This window comes from Haliaeetus albicilla, chromosome 9, assembly GCF_947461875.1.
Source record: "Haliaeetus albicilla chromosome 9, bHalAlb1.1, whole genome shotgun sequence".
NCBI lineage: Eukaryota > Metazoa > Chordata > Aves > Accipitriformes > Accipitridae > Haliaeetus > Haliaeetus albicilla.
Window position 1 is genome coordinate 12,861,150 of NC_091491.1, and position 16,687 is coordinate 12,877,836.

At 62.7% G+C, this 16,687-nt stretch overlaps 3 protein-coding genes across 3 annotated transcripts in view; 2 read left to right on the plus strand and 1 right to left on the minus strand.

Moving 5' to 3' along the window:
- The window catches only part of FKBP6 (FKBP prolyl isomerase family member 6 (inactive)), a 28,845-nt gene extending 25,944 nt beyond the window's left edge, over positions 1-2,901 (plus strand). The window contains exon 8 of the mRNA XM_069791596.1: positions 2,077-2,901. The gene's annotated coding sequence lies outside the window, so the exon portion shown is untranslated. The remainder of the gene's footprint in view (positions 1-2,076) is intronic.
- NSUN5 (NOP2/Sun RNA methyltransferase 5) overlaps positions 1-16,687 on the minus strand; it is a 197,362-nt gene that overhangs the window by 38,118 nt on the left and 142,557 nt on the right. The gene's annotated exons all lie outside the window — the stretch shown is intronic.
- On the plus strand, positions 12,459-14,696 carry FZD9 (frizzled class receptor 9). The gene has a single exon (XM_069791598.1). It carries the CDS (start codon positions 12,549-12,551, stop codon positions 14,298-14,300), a length of 1,752 nt encoding a protein of 583 aa, XP_069647699.1. The 5' UTR covers positions 12,459-12,548; the 3' UTR covers positions 14,301-14,696.

Genomic DNA, 16,687 nt, shown 5'->3' on the forward strand with positions numbered 1-16,687 from the left:
ATGCCGAGGACCAGTCCCTTAGTGGGGGGGCACAGCAGTGGGAGAGAGCACTTTGGGCCATGAGGAGCTCATACCCTGGTCATCGACCTGTGCCACTGTCTGTGGGGCAGCCCCCCAGCCTGGCACCCCGAATGGCTGGGGGTCTGTTCCCCTACCACAGAGCGGGGCTGCCCTCACTCTCCCCGGCACCAGCAGGGAAGTGGGAGCTCCCCGATGTTCTTGGACTTCTTCTTTCCAGCTTTTGGGAAAAGGTAAATCAGACTTGAGCTGTTTTTCCAGAGTCTTGCTGGTCTGTCCTCCTGCTTCCCACACGCACCTCATGTCCAGTGTACCCCAGTGTCTCCCCTGTCTCTCCCCCAGTAAGGACCATCTTCTTGCATAAAGCCAGACAGGAACCATGCCTGGCAGACTGCGGGGGGGCATCTGGAGAAGGCAGTAGAGAAGGTTATGGAGGGATATGGGCAAAAAGAGATTCCAAATTTGCTTTAAAATAGGACTGAAAGCTGAGGGTGGGATCCTGACCCAGCTGGGGAGTAAGTGCTGGGTGTGCTGCCCAGTGTGGTGAGGAAAGGGCGATTCCCAGCTCTGCTCCCCGCAGCGAGGCCGAAGGGAAGAGGTGCTGCTGCTTCCGTGGCCTTGTGTGCACCAGGGATACTGCCTGCTGGTGAGGCCGGTCCTGACCATGGAGGTGAAGGCAGGAGCTCATGTATCTATGTAGGACCCGGGCATGGAGCAACCCGGGGAAGGGTGGATGGGGAAACCACAGGGGCTTCGCCAACAGTGCCGAGCCTTCGTTCCCGAGTGCTCTTGCCCTTGGAGCTCTGCTCCATGAAACCCTCAGTGAACCCCAAAACTGGCTCTCTGCAGCTCGGGGGGCCCGGGGTCCTGCTGGGGGGTGGTGAGCTGCAGCATGGGGGGAGCGGGCAGCCCGACTGGGGCACTGGAGATGCCAGGAGCTGGGCAACCTGTGGTCTGTGAGGTGGAGGGGCTGAGGAGGAGGAAGGTGGCCCAGCTGCCGGGGACCAGCTTGGTTTTCCATGGACTCACATTTTCCTGTGCTGGAGAGTTTGCAGTGAGGGTGGAAAATGCAGCAGCCAGGAGGGGAAAGAGGGCGGGAGGGGAGGCTAGCAGGGCTGGCAGGGAAGGGTTTCCTTTGCCAGGGTGTTTGGGATGTCATGTGCCTGCCAGGGCAGAGTCCGTGCTCTGCCGGACGGTGGAGGGGGGCTGCGGACGTGGTCCACACCAAACCCATGGTTTTGGGGAATGTCCCCTCCCTGGGTGGATCAGGGATGGGGATCTGGTGGGAGGCAGGGCAGCATCACAGGCAGAGTGATCCCCGGGCTCACACGGGCTGGGGATGCTCAGAGGGTGCCAGAGGACCTGCCAGGCCAGGCAGCACAGGGCTGAGCTCAGGTTTGCTGCTGTGCCACAGCTCCCCGCCATGCACCTCAGCGAGGACAAGCCGGGGCAGCGGCCCTTTTGCCACCTGAGGCCATCCATCTTGGCATGCAGACATCCAAAATCCTGCTTGGGCACCTCATTGCTGCTCCTGGGGGGTTTGCAGCAGACCTGCCTTCACTAGGAGCCATGAGGTGGGTGCAGAGTGGCTTGATCCCATCTGAGAGAGTACCTGGCTTCTGCCCTCAGCGCTGCTGGCACCACTTGCAGGCAGTCATGGTGGTGCAATGGGATGTGGCATTTCCTCAGGCCAGTCCCTGCTGCGTTCCTGGAGGCATGTTTGTTTTCTAGTCCTGGTTTTTGGAAGTATCAAGGGCTGATGGGGCCTGCTGGCTCTGCTTGCCATCACCAGCTCCCTGCCCTTGGTTCTTTGCCCATTGGACAGGACAAAAGGCTTAGGGATGGAGAGGGGGGAAAAGATAACTCAGGGGTGTCCTGGGACGAGGCAGAGGGCAGGAATGCACAGGTTGAACATCAGGGGAAAAGACTCAGGTCGGTTTTTATCCTCCGCAAATACTTAGATGGACTCCTCTTGCCACGATCTTTCAGCAGCGCGAGGGATTGCCCTGTCTTTAACCCTTTCGTTCTTTCCCCTTCTCTCCTGTCCTGACCCTGCAGCCGTCTCCATCTCTTCCCATCTGCGGACCTGTGGTCCCAGCTGGGCAGCAGCTCTCCTGCCTTTACTGTGTCCGGCAGAAGCGAGCATTTCACACCAGCTTGGGGAGACCCACCAGCACCCAGGGAGCTGGGACCTGCGGTCTGGCACTGCTCTGGGACGTGATGTCATCTCTAGATGTTGATCTCCCCAATAACAGTGAGTGAGCCTTCGCCCTTCCCCATCTCCTCCAGCAACCCGGCATGTGGCTGAAGGGTTGGTGCCATTTGCAGGGACAGGAGAGGGACCACCTGGGGCTGGGGATGGGGACAGGGACAGAGCCGAGCCATCGCACAGCCCACCCCTGCCACTGCTGGAGGAGCCCGGTGGGGTGGGTGACCCACCTCACAGTCTTGGTGACACATCAAAAAAGCACCTTTTCTTGGCTCAGGACTCATGCCCAAATGGCAGGCATTGCCAGCTGGGACAAGAGCCTTCACCAGGTCACCTGACTTTTAAAGAAGGGTGGTTGGAGAGATGGAGGGAGCAGAAATCCCTGAAGGATTATTTGTTTCTCACGAACTATATTTAGGCACCATCAGCAAAACCCAAAAGTGCTGAGTTCTGCTAAATAAATATGGGAGCTTTGTGTTTTTTTCCCCCGGAGGAGAACAGGATTAGTGAGTGAATGGTAAATAGTATTTTTGTTTGACATACCTGAGGGTTTCCATTCGAAGTTGCCGTCTTGAGCTCTTGATGCCGTGATGATGATGATGGACCTAAAGTGGCACTGCCTCATCTTGTGAAAATATTTTTTGGAAAAGAAAAGGAGGCAGCTGGCTTACCCACCATGGTGCTGCTTTTTTTTGGTTAAACTTTGCATTCTTGAGTATTTTCATAAATGTTTGCATATTAGGATGTTTTTAAGCTAGAAGTAGGTCATGCTGGTGCCACTCCAGTAGCAAATTCCTTCCCCAGTGGGATGCAGACCCCTGGGCTCCCTGCCTGCCTGCCTACACCCACCAGTGCTGCCCTGGAGGAACAGGGTGCCCAGGCAGCCATGGGGGTCGGGATGGTCCTCGGCTGGTCCAAGCATGGCTGCAGCAGAGGGCGAGGAGATCATCTCGCTTGTCTGGAACACACTTGGGTCATCCTGGGTTTAATTCTTCGCTGTTTTGGATTCCCTATGCCTGAACCTCATCTCCCCCAGGGATCCCCACTGGCATCAGGTCCAGACTTCCCAGTGGAGTGTTTGCAGGTGGGGTGTGAGGCTGCAGGTGGGCACTAGGCAGGCGAGGGGCGTTTGCGGGTCACTCAGGGGTGTAAGAGCCCATCTGACCAGCTGGGCATGATGAGGAGCAGAGCGACCGATCAGGAAACACCTGTTTGGACGTGAAGTCCAAAGCCCACAGGCAGTGGGAAGCAGCGGGGCAGAAGGGCTCCGGGTTTACCTTGAGCAGAGCAGAAAATCTGTTGCCCCAAAGTCGTCAAAATTCAGCATTCCTCGAGCTGACTCTGCCGGGATGTCAGCATCTGTCCCTTGTAGAAATAAGGCTCTGGGGTAGTTTGGGTCTTTATTGTAGCAGCTCGCCTGCAGTAGCTCTTCTCTAGAGAGGGCCAAGTGGAGGTTGCAATGGAAATTGTCGCACAACGGCAGCACCCTGGTAAGCAGATTAGAGACACGGCTGAAGAACTTCCCCCTGAAGCTGCTCCTCTGGCCAGGTTAGACATGATGGTCTCATAGCATGCCCCATGTGGAGAGGAGATGAGGGAGGTACTCAGAAGGAACCAGGTCAGGGAGGAAGATGCTGGTACCAGACAGTTTGTCACGAACAAGAGTGACCCAACCTTGGGTAGGAACCATCCGAAAGAGGACTGTGACCTGAACATGGACTGATCTGGGGCCTGAGAGGAGAAGAAGAAATGCAACATGGTGTTACCCAGCGCTGATGAACTCTGCCCAGTAACAGGGAAGAGGACAGCGAGATCTCAGGTATGTGCAAATACTCAACCAGAGGTTGCAAAGACAGGAGAGCTTCAGTCTGGGCCACTCCAGCCTGCTTACTACTCTTGGTCCGAACCTTGCTTGAGGAGTTGAAACCAACCCAACCCAAAAGCACTCAAAGTGCCGAAATTCTCCCCGGACCACACTGGTGAGTCCATGCAGCTTAGAAGGCATCTGCATCCAGGTACCATGGCTATGCTGAAGCTTGCAGCGAGCACAAGGAGGACTTTGATCACAGCACCGACAGCTTTGCCAGCAAGTGGGGGCCGGCAAAAGGCCACCCATGGCTATGGGGCACCCAAGGGAGGTTGCAGGGTGACAGTGCCTTGAGGTTGCACTGGAGACCTTTGGTTTGACTCAGCAACCAAATGGGCAGCTTGGCCCATTCAATAGTACATTAAAACCATTTCCAGCAAGTTCCAGTCCTTGCAGCTGTCCCTGCTCCTGAGGCAGCACGGCATGGGCTTGGGCTTGGCTCTGCAGGGGTGCTCCTGCTTCCCAGGGGGTGCTTTGGCCATGTCCCTACTGAGGTCCAGCCTGCGAGCCCACACCAGCTTGAACCAGTGCAGATGTTCTTGGCCCATAGCACCATTCAGAGGTGGCAGAGCAACGCATGAGCCATGCACAAGAGCAGGCTGGGGAGGCGGGGGCTTTCTGCCGGGCCATGAGCATGTGCAGCGCTGGCCTTGGGGGTGGCAGGGCTCGAGGGCAATCCCACGCTTCCGAAATTGCCTGGGAGAAGGTTTCTCTTCCAGCCAAGTAGCGGTGCTGGTGGCCAGGGTCCGTGCCTGGCACAGCAAGCTCCTTACTGGGCGCTTGCAGTGGTCCCAGGACTGCGGAGCTGCCTCCTGGATTGCATTTGCTGGGATTTTGGCTGCTCCTTGGAGACACACGAGGGACTTGGCGCAGACCCGGGGAGCATGGACATCCCGGGGGGCACAGCTGCTGTGGGGCATCCTGCGACCCCCCTCCCCCATCCCAGGGTGCTCCCAGCCCAGGTGCCGCGGGGCTCAGCCCCAGCCCACGTCCTGCCTGGCTCCAGGCTTCCCCGTGGTTCTCCCCTTCATATTTATTTATTTATACGGTGAATGTAATAAAACTCCAGCAGGAAACGGAGGCGATTCCCTGCCATTCCCCGCAAGCCGGCCCTGGGCTGGGGCGAACAAGGAGGCGCATTGTGCGGCACAGACCTGCCTGCCAGTGCTGAGCTGTGCGCAGGGCCGAGGGGCGAAGAAAGGGCTGTGTGTGTCTGTGCCTGCACCAGGACCCAGTGCTGACACCCGCCTGCCAGCAGCGGGCAGCTTGGCGGCACCGCGGGATGGGGTGTCCTGGGGAAGAAGCTTCACTTCAGGGGGCAAGCGGGGCTGGGGATGAAAGGGCTCCTGTGCTGGCTTGGGATGTTGTCTGGGAGCACCACAGAGCCTGCTCCTGGCACAAGGTGCCTCCTCTGCCCGTTCTTGGGCTGCCAGGAAACAGGGGTGGGCACTGAAGGTCAGCTGGGGGGGGCAGACAGTCGCCCCATGGCCCGGTCTGGTGGCTGTACAACCTGCTCTTCCCAGGGCCGTGGCAGCTGGGAGTGAGCAGCAGCCCTTCACCTGCCTTCATCAGGCAGCTGCTGCAGATGCTGCCATCAGTAGGGTTCAGAGTGAATGCCTGCTGCTGAGGCTCACCTGGGTCCTGTCTTCCCTCCAGAGGGGTCTGTAGGGGTGAGCAAGGTGGCTGGGGGAAGGACATGGCTCAGCCTAGCTTCCTCTTTGATGGGGAGGGGGTCCCCACGGCCAGGGATGTGCATCCCAGCCCCCCCAGAGGGCTGTAAGCAGCCTGCTGTGCTGCCAGCTGTGTTGCCAGCTGCACTTACTGGCTAAAATACTGCAGGAGAGGTGGTGGGGGACTGCCCAGTGTCCCCTCTAGTCCCCTTGCTAGCCAGCTCCCCACCATGCTCCCACCCAGGGCTGCCCCGTGGCACGCTGCTGCCCGGTCCCCAGAGGCCCATGGCTGCACGTGGTCCCCATCCCTGTGCTGGTCCCTTAGGCTCCCAGGGTTCCTGGGACAGTGGGGACATGCCCTGTGCTGTGTGTCTCCTGCCCTCTTCACATCATCGGTGCGTTGATGGGGGTGTTGCAGCCCGGGGACCCTGTGGCCGTGGCCAGGGAGGTGGGCTGGCTGGCAACAGGACTGTCCCTCCATGCCCACCCCTGGTTTGCAGTGGCTGCAGGGTGCCCACAGCTCCCCAGCTGCGGAGTGACGGGGTGACCAGGTTGCAGTGAACATCCCTGGGGAATTTGTGTCACCCTGTGTCCCTGAGCCCTGGCCACAGTGTCCCCTCACGCAGGGGACCCAAGGCCAGGAGGTGACCGGGGAGCTCAGGGCACAGTGTTGCCCAGGGATGCTGGTGTCACCCAGCTGCCTGCCACTGCCCGGGGCTGGTGGCGGGACCCCACTGGGCAGGTGGAGGTCCCAGGGGGTGACGATGGGCTAGCAGGGGGGCTGGGGGTGTTGAGCACAGCATCGGCTGCACTGCGGCCCCATCACCTCGCCCCCCACGCCTGCAGCACCTTCCACTGCCCGTAGCCACACAGTTGCCTGTGCAGGCAGAGAAGGCAGACACAGGCAGCAGCTCTCATGGCTCCTCAAGTTACAGAAACCGCACGCCCAGGGGAAAGGGGGTAAAAAACTCCTGGCTCCTGCAGGAAATGTCTCTGCAGCCCCCTCAGCGGTGGTGCAGAGGCGTGGGCACTGCTGCCCATGAGTGGGCAGGTTGTGCCAGGGACAGCCGAGTGGGCAGGGATGTCATCCCACTGCTCTGAGGGGCACCGGCGTGATTGGGAAGAGGTTTCCTTTCCCAGGATGAGGGGATCAGGTCAGGCCCTGACCTCGATAGGAGGACAGGGTGGGGGGTCTGCAGCCCCTCGGGGATCCTGCAGAGCCTTTGGCATGGCTGGGCAGTGTGCCAGCCTGTGCTGTCCAGCAGGGACACTGGGAGCGCAGATGGCAGCAGGGTGAGAGAAGGAGGGGACAGCCCTGTCCTTCAGGGGACACATGCCAGGGTCCAGGTGTCTCAGCAGCAAGTGACAGGGTGTCAGCATCTGGCTGGGGGCCAGCGGAACCCCCCAGCACGTGAGGCTGGGGTGCTCAGTGCTCCCTGCCTTGCCTGTTGCCACTGGTGCTGCTGTACCCACAGCGCCCTTCCAGGAGAGGGTTGCCTGCCCAGTGGCACACACTGTGAAGCCACCAAAGTAGCTGCAGTTGGGTGTATAGCAAGTGGGGCTGGTAATTCCCCCCCACCGGGGTTCTCAGTGCTATAGTTAATGCCAGAATCAGGGAAGAAATGTCTTTTCCCTTCTGTTGGCACTGGCTGGGGCTGGGCAGGATCTGTGCCGCATGTTCACCCATCTCTTCCCACCAGTGTCAGGATCCTCCACCCATTTGTTTGGGGACTGTCCCTCAAAATCCCCATATTCCCACCCCGCTGCCACCTGCCTGTGTGGCGTGCACAGTCTGGTGCGCACGTGTGTGCATCTGCATCACACAGGACCCTGCCCAGGGGTAGGAAGGGTTTGGGTTTGAGGATCGCTCCTGCTGGTGCACAGGAGGGTGTCCCCAGGGAGAGGGTGGCCAGGGCAGGGGGCAGCTGCCCCTCCAGCCGGGTGGGTGCCAGCCTGCGGCCCCGCAGGGTGCCTGGCATGGGGTGCTGCCAGGATGGACCCCTCCACCTGCTCGCCAGCCCATCCGGCCCCAGCACCGGCATCCCTTTGAAATTGAAGCCACTGGCCTTTTGCGCCAGCTATTCCTGTGAAATTCTTCAGGAAGGGAAAATTATCCCCCCGGATCCCTGTAGGGTTGTGCCATCGCCCTCCCTCCCGGCTGGCAGGGAGAGCACAGGGTGCCACGGAGCCCAGGTCTGCCCCTGGGCACGGCTGGTGGCCTGGCCTCGTTATTTGGGTTTTCCCTCTGTGCTCCAGCCCCTGCCTGCGAACCTGGAGCTGGGGGGAGCTGGGACCACCGAGGGTCCATGGGCTCAGTGGGGCAGACCCCGCTGGGAGGGGCAGGGGTGAGGCCAGCACAGCTGCCATGGGGCCCCTCACCACCCTGCAGCAAGTCCTGCCTGCCCTGGCCAAGGCTCGACAGGACAGCACCTACAGTTCCCTCCACAGCTCCATCACCCCCTCCCTGCCTCCATTGCCCCATCCCCTGCCCTATTGCCCCATCCCCTGCCCTATTGCCCCCTCCCCACCTCCATTGCCCTCTCGCCACCTCCTTTGCCCCTCCCCAGCTTCATCACCTCCTTCCTGGAGCCATCACCCCCTGCCCAGCTCCATCACCCCCTCCCTGGCTCCATTGCCTCCCTCCCCAGCTCCATCACCACCTCCTCTACTAGACTGCTCCCTCCCCACCACCGTCGCCCCCTCTCCTGCTCCATTGCCCCCTCCCCTGCTCCATCATTCTCTCCTCTGCTCCAGCATCCTCTCCCCAGCTCCATCGCCCCCTCCCTGGCTCCCGCCAGGGCTGTCCCCATTGCTGGTGCCAAGGGGGATCCCCCAAACCCTGCCACCCAGGGAGAACACATCTGTGGCTGGGCAAGAGGGGCATTGCTGCAGCCTCTCTTTCCCCCGGGGCAGCAGCATGGGATTTTTTCTCCACCCATGGCCCTTCCTGCTCTCCTTCCCCCTCCCCTCGCTGAGGCTCTTGCACAGGTTTGCAAGCGCTGTTGACGGGAAGAAAGGAAATGGGGCAAAGCTGCTGCCAGGAACCACAGGCTCCCAGGCTCCTGCGATACAGCCCCACTCCGCCAGCCTGGACACTTCCCGGGCAGGATTTCTGTGCAGTCTCTGTGAGCCCTTTCTTCCAGCTATTGATATTGGATTCCCAGCCCAGGGCCACTTCCAAGGCTGTAAATCTGCTGTGTTGCTCTACCTGGTGTTCTTGTTTTCACTGCGAGGCTTCCAGACCTGCTGGAGATCTCGGCTTCTGTGCATGGTCGTGATGTCCCCAGGCCAGTGGCAAGCATCATGCTGTCCCCTCCCCAGCTGCCCTGGCATACCCCAGGGGTGTGGGTACGGGTGGGCAGGTTGCTGGCACAGGCAGTGGTGCAATCAAAGGGCAACACTTGGCCAAGGGTTGGGATGCTGGTGGCACCCCCCTGCCCACTGCTGCGGGTGGGATGAAGCTCTGGGAAGGGCTCCCTGGGTCCTTTGCTGTCCCCACTGCAGGTCCCTGAGGCTTGGGTAGGGCTTGGGCATCCCATGGAGCACCCAAGGAGGGTGTCGGGGTGGGGGGAGGAGGACCCCAGGGTGCCACCCCAGGGTGCGGGGCAGAAATGAGGGGCGGCTGCTGCTCTCTATGTTAAAAGGAGCCCCTTGACTCTGAAAATCCACGTGTTGCTCTTGGCTGGGCAGTGGCGCCTCCTGCCAAAAGCAACAGTTTTACGTATTAAAGCAAAATTAAATTAAAAGGCATTTATTTGTGCGTTTGTCGTTGTGTCATCCCCCCATCCCCCTCTTTAACCCTTCGCAGCCCAGGCAGCAGGGTTGGGAAGTATGAGGGCACCCATAGGGGTGAGCCGGGATGGTGGGGCTGGCACCCTGGGCTCCTATCCAGCCCCTGCCCATGGGCCCTGCCATGCCTGCTGCCTGCCGAGAGCCCTCGCTGGGCAGCCAGACCTGCGTTCTGAGACAGTTGGGTGTTTCCAGGTGATGTTTCCAAGCGTTCCTTAGCAAATGGTGCCCTAAAGGGAAGCCTTGGTGGCAGGAGCTGGGCTTTAGAGTGCGCTGGAGCCACCCTTGGGTCCCCCACCCCACACAGGACATGCACCCTGGGGCTGGGAGGTGGATGGGATGAGGGACCCCAGGGGCAGGTCCCCGCACCCCACAGGTGCCACCTCCATCCCAGCCGCAGCAGACAGAGCTGCGGCTGCCAGCTCATCCATGGGTGACAATTTGCCCCCAAACCTGCACCACAGCACAAAATACCCCCAAACACCCATTTCTTAGAGCACACGAGGAGGATTGTGGCCTTAACTCAGGGCGCGAAGTCCCCTGAAGCTGGCTGCTGCTCCATGTCACCTGGGCACATGGGACAGTGTTCTTCGGGACACCCCCCCCACAAAGAGCTGATGGCCAAGGGGACAAAGGCCCCTCCAGCACCCCAAATAACCCTTTTCCCAGGGCCCTGGAGCTGGGTGAGCAGTCACCCCATGCTAGAGGGAAATTCCAGGGCGACAGCTTATCTCCTGCACCGTTAGAATAACCGATAAGTGGCTCCCATGGAATTTCCTTATAGCGCCGAATCGGGGATGTTTAAATAATGTATGGCTGGGGTGTCAGTATGTGGCTGGCAATTAGGAGCTGTGTTGACAGGTTGTTATGTTGTTACTGAAGTCGTCACAGGGCTGTGGGAATGCCTGGGAACGGCGCGGCGCCTGGACCCCCAGGCACCAGCCAGTGCCCACACCTGCGGCCAGCACAGACAGGCACCGGGTGCCAGGTCTCCTGGCAGGACACACCAGGGACACTGCCCCGATTGCCTGTGGGACCGCTGAGCCACTGGTCCCCCCTGTCAGAAATGGGTGCTGGGGATGGCATGGAGCACCCTGTGCCAGCACCCCAGAGCCAAATGTTGGATCGGCGTGGCATAGGCAGCAAAGCCTGTCCCCAGGGTTGCTGCCACCCCCAGCATGTTTTTAACGCTGGCCTGGGTACTCTTGGCTCCTCCAGCCAGGCACCCTCTGCCTCCCCTTGCACCCGGCACAGGTCATCTGTCACCCTGTGAGTGGGACAGTGGATTTCGGTGTCTGGCAGCCCCAGCTCAGCCATGCTGACTTGTGTCACCACCAAGGAGCTGCCCTGGCCTTGCACATCAGCATGTGGTGTTATTTGGGTTTTCCCAAATATGCAGTGGGTGGCATTGCCATCCTCTGCCCATGGGCACGGGGCACCCTGCCCTGCCACCAGCCCTGGGTGACGCCCAGGGACGGACGGTGCTGGGCAGGGACACAGCTCTACCAGCCCATACTGTGGGTGCTGGGGCTGAGCCACCTCCCATGGTCCCCACTGTCCCCCCACGGCGCCCAAACCCCATGGGTGCAGGCACCCTCTCTGCTCCGTACGGGCCATGGGTGCACCGCGGCAATGATGTGAGTTTCCCAGTTCTCAGCAGCAGGACCAAAGTAGCACTTTCTGTCCCCAAGCTGAGGCACATCGCTCCGCCAGCCTGCGGGAAAGGGGATTCCCAAGGGGCTGCCCCGACCATGTCATGGCAGTGCCAGCCCAGCAGTTGTTGTGTGTCAGTGAGCCCCGATGTGTGCACCCCGCAGCCGCCTGTGCCCTGTGCACCATCGCCCACGTGTGCACGGCCACTTGTCCCCGGGACGCCGCCATGCTGCAGGTGCCCCCCGGGGGAGAGGGTTCAGGTCCTGGCAGCACCCCGGTGGGTTTGGGGCACCGGCGAGGCCACGCATGTTCCTGTGCCCAGGTGTTGGGGGGGAAGGTGGTGGTGGGTGGTGTGCACACACGTGTGCCAGTGCACACGGCTGGCCCCACGGGTGTGCAAGGCTACAGGGTGTGCTGTGCCTGGCTGGGGGGTATGCGTCTGCGTGTGTGTGTGTGCGTGTACGTGTGCACGCACGTGCACACGGGAGCGTGTCTGTGTCTTTGCGTGTGCCCGCTGGGTGTGCGCCAGCAGGGCGGGGGCAGGGAGGGAGTGTGGAGGGGCGCGGGTGCGGGTGTGTGCGGGGGGTGTCGGGGCTGAGGGGGGGGGGGGTCAGGGGTAGGTGTGGGCTGCGATGGGGGGTGTCTGTGCGTGTGCCCCACAGCCGTGGGGGCTGGGCGGGAGGTAACCCCGTGGGGGCTCTGTTGGCGTGTTCGCCCGTGGGCGCCCCGCGCCCGGGGGGGGAGGGGAGCCCCCCCGCGGGGGGGCGCGGGCCGGGTGACGCCGACGCTGCGGCCCCGTGGTGGCCGCGGTCCCGGTCGCAGTCCCGGTGCGGGTCCCGGACCGGGGTGCGGCTGCGGCTGCCGGTGCGGGTCCCCCCGCCGCTGCCGGGTCCCGCTCCCGGTCCCGCCGCCGCCGCCCCACCCCTCCCTCCCTCCGGAGAGGCGTGTCTCCGCCCGGCCCCGCCCCAGGGGCGTGTCCCCGCGGGTGGGGCGGGGCGGGGCCGTCCCGGCCGGCGGGCGCTGCGCGGCGCGGCGCTGCCGGGGCTCGGCGGGCGCGGGGCGGCGCGGGGCGCTCGGCGGGGCCGCCGCCGCATGGCGCGCGGGGCGGCGCGGGCCGGGGCCGGGGCCGGGGCCGGGGCCGGGGCCGGGGTCGCGGGCGGGGGGAGCTGCCCCGGCGCGCCGCCGCCGCCGCCGCCGCCGCCGCAGCAGCAGCAGCCGCAGCCGCAGCAGCCACAGGAGCGAGCGGCCGTCCCGGGGGCGCGGGGGCGGCGGGGCCGGGCGATGGCGGCGCTGTAGCCGCCGGGGCCGGGGCCGGGGCCGGGGCCGAGGCCGGGGCCGGGCGATGGCGGCGCTGCGGCTGCGGCTGGCCCTGTCGGTGCTGTGGCAGCTGGCGGCGGCCGGGCGCGGGCTGGAGCTGGGGGGGCTGGAGGGGCCGCGGGGGCGTGCGGCGCGGTGCCAGCCCGTCGACATCCCCATGTGCCGGGGCATCGGGTACAACCTGACCCGCATGCCCAACATGCTGGGCCACGAGAGCCAGCGCGAGGCCGCCCTGAAGCTGCACGAGTTCGCCCCGCTGGTGGAGTACGGCTGCCACGTCCACCTGCGCTTCTTCCTCTGCTCCCTCTACGCGCCCATGTGCACCGACCAGGTGAGCGCCAGCATCCCCGCCTGCCGCCCCATGTGCGAGCAGGCCCGCCACAAGTGCGTCCCCATCATGGAGCAGTTCAATTTCGGCTGGCCCGAGTCGCTCGACTGCGGCAAGCTGCCCACCAAGAACGACCCCAACGCCCTCTGCATGGAGGCCCCAGAGAACGCCTCGGCTGCTGAGCCCCACAAGGGCCAGGGCATGCTGCCCGTGGCCCCCCGGCCCTGGCCACCGGGCACCGCCGAGGGCCGGGGACCCAACGGCCTGGGGGCCTGCGACAACCCCGAGAAGTTCCAGTACGTGGAGAAGAGCCTCTCCTGCGCACCCAGGTGCTCCCCCGGGGTGGACGTCTACTGGTCCCGGGAGGACAAGGACTTTGCCTTCATCTGGATGGCTGTCTGGTCCACCCTCTGCTTCGTCTCCACCGCCTTCACCGTCCTCACCTTCCTGCTTGACCCCCACCGCTTCCAGTACCCCGAGAGGCCCATCATCTTCCTCTCCATGTGCTACAACGTCTACTCTGTGGCCTTCATCATCCGCTCGGTGGCAGGGGCCGAGAACATTGCCTGCGACCGGGAGAATGGCGAGCTCTACATCATCCAGGAGGGGCTGGAGAGCACGGGCTGCACCATCGTCTTCCTCATCCTCTACTACTTTGGCATGGCCAGCTCGCTCTGGTGGGTCATCCTCACCCTCACCTGGTTCCTGGCTGCTGGGAAGAAGTGGGGACACGAGGCCATTGAGGCCCACAGCAGCTACTTCCACATGGCTGCCTGGGGCATCCCGGCCATGAAGACTATTGTCATCCTCACCATGCGGAAGGTGGCAGGGGATGAGCTCACGGGGCTGTGCTATGTGGGGAGCATGGATGTCAGTGCCCTGACCGGCTTCGTCCTCATCCCGCTCTCCTGCTACTTGGTCATCGGCACCTCCTTCATCCTCACGGGCTTCGTCGCCCTCTTCCACATCCGGAAGATCATGAAGACGGGTGGCACCAACACAGAGAAGCTGGAGAAGCTGATGGTGAAGATCGGGGTCTTCTCTATCCTCTACACCGTCCCGGCCACCTGTGTCATCGTCTGCTACTTCTACGAGCGGCTGAACGTGGATTACTGGAACCTCAGGGCCCTGGAGCGTGGCTGCCTGCACCTCCCTGGCCGGCGTGCTGCCAACTGCTCCTTGGAGGCCTCGGTGCCCACCGTGGCCATTTTTATGCTAAAGATTTTCATGTCGCTGGTGGTGGGCATCACCAGCGGGGTGTGGGTGTGGAGCTCCAAGACGCTGCAGACCTGGCAGAGCCTGTGCAACAGAAAGCTGAGCGTGAGGACGAGGGGCAAGCCCTGCAGCGGGGTGAGCTGTGGCGGGGTGCATTGCCACTACAAAGCCCCCACGGTCATGCTGCACATGACCAAGACAGACCCGTATCTGGACAACCCGACGCACGTCTAGAGTGGGGGCTGCCCCCTCCCTGGGGATGGCGCGCCGGGGGAAGCCGGCCTCACGGGTAAGGGGTGAGGGGATGCTGCTGGGGGCGAGGGCAGAGGCTGAGTGGCAGTGGGGACACACACTGGTTTGGGGTGGTGAGGCCCGTGGGACCCCCTCTGGCTCTGCTCGACCCTGACAAGTAGCTGCTTTTTCCTAGAGGTTGTTTTGTTGTTGTTGCTGTTGCCAAATCCAGTGACTCTTCTAACGCTTTCTTTGGGGGGTTGGCGGGGTCGGGGCAGGGAGGAGAATAATCCAGTCCGTGTTTATTTAATTCTGTAATTTATTTTAGAATTTTTTTTTTTTTTTAATCATTAGCTGCAAGGAATGGAAAAAACAATAAACCCTGGATGTGTTATTTCAGCCAAGCCTGGTGCTGTTTGGAGAAATTTGAGGGGGTCGAGAGTAGCCCCACAGGAGCCCCCCCAGCTCAGCGGGTTGGGGCCATGGTCCCCATGGCGGGTGCATGCTGGGGCCAGGGGACTCTCTTGATGGTGGAAAGAGGGTGAGAGTGCTGTGCCAGGTTGCTGCCGGCTACAGCAGGAGTGTGGTACTGGGGGGTCCCTGCATCCAGCTCCCCCTGTGGCTTCCCTGGGGCCGGTGCTGGCGCCCGCTGCCTCCCAGCCGAGGAGGAGGGTTTTCTTGTGCTGTCACGCTAACGAATCATCTTTTCCACTCTGCGCTCTGTAGGTGATTTGCGTCAGTGCCATCGGCTGCTGGGGCCTCAGTGCCAGGCGAGGGGGCTCGGTGCTCTGGCACCCGGGGCACAGCAGGATGGGAGCTGGGGTGATGGGCTGGGGGCGCAGGACCTTGGGGCGGAGAGGGCTCAGCTTTGATGTCCCACGCAGAAGCCCGAGGTGCGGCTAATGGAAACTTCTGGGCAGCTTTATTTATCCCCCGCTCCAGTTACAATCCCAGCTTGCCTTCCCCATTGTCCGGAGGGAAATTCAAGCCTCAGCTGGTGTCGCCGGGGCTGGCAGGGGGAGCCTGGGCTGTCCTCGCTGCGGGCTGGCCAGGGCATGAGGCCAGCAGCGATGGCAGCTGCCACCGTCCTCCTGGGCAGGGTGGCTCTGCCAGGAGCTCAGCAGTGGGGGCTGCTGCCCACCCTGCCCCGAGACACCTTGCGGGAGGTGGGGGGGCAGCTCATCTTTGCAGAGGGTTCGTGAGGCTGGTTTGTCTGGCTTCTCCTGGGGATGTGCGGTGGTTTCCCAGTGCTGGGGGGTGGGGGGGAGTCATGGGCTCTGCCCTGGTGCCAGGGTGGGCAAGGGGGCTGTGGGCAGGGACACAGGCAGCATGAGTCCTGTGGCAGACAGGGGGCTGTAGGAGGGAGACAGGCAGCCCTGGTGATGCTCAGCCTTGTCCATCATCTAATTGCTCATTAACTAGCCAGCACGCAGGCTGGGGCAGTGCTGGGCCTCAGTGAGGGTCTCTGGGTCCCCCATCCCTCTTGCCCAGGAAGCAACAAGCCAGTTGAGGGACCTTCCTTTCAGCGTCCAAACGAGCACCCGCTGCCTGCCTGCACCAACACCCCTCAGCCCCCACTCCAGCAAAAGCCCTTGTAGCTCGGGCTGCAGAAGGAGAGGTGCAAGACCCCCCCTGCCCTGTGCCGGAGTGGCAGCAGGTGCTGGGTTCGGTGGCCTCTGACCCACTGCTGTGCTGTGCCAGGGCTTTGTGCTGCCGTGATTGATGCAGTGAAGTGCCTTTCATCCATCCATCTCCCCCTCCCCTGCCCCGCCCCACCACCTCTGGGGGTGCAGGGATGGTGGTGGGATCAAGTGACTGAGCTGAGAAAACCTTTTGCCTCCCCTGGAAGCCAGCACGGCAGCTGAGGTGCAAAGGAGTTCCTACTGCCTGTGTGGTGCTGGCGGTCGAGGGGGGGGGGAACATACTGAGGGGCTCACGCCTGATTTGGGATGCTGGGAGGCAGGTGTGCCTTTGGCTGGGCTGGCGGGCACCCAGCCCCTTCCCCTGGCTGGTGGTGGTGCCAGGACAGGGACCCCACCTGGTCCCCACTGCTGGGGGGGGGTCACAGCCTCATGGGCTCCCCTGGCTGCCACGGGAGGGTTTGTTTGGGCAGATAAAAGGGCCATGACCTGGGGCAGGAGAGTCAATATTGGCTGCAGGACAGGCTCCAAAGTCCAGCCAGGGGAGCTGGGCACAGCTCAGGGCAGGGGCTGCCCAGGGAGGGGGGCGCAGGACCGTGTCCCTGTGCCAGGCGTACAGCCTGTGTGCTGGACCCCCGAGCCCCCGGCTGCAGGCAGGCAGCCCTGTGGCACTGAGCCCTGAGCCAGCTCGGTGCACTTTTGACTTGCACGCCCAGACACACGGCCCAGCGATGGTGCTGGGGCGTGCAC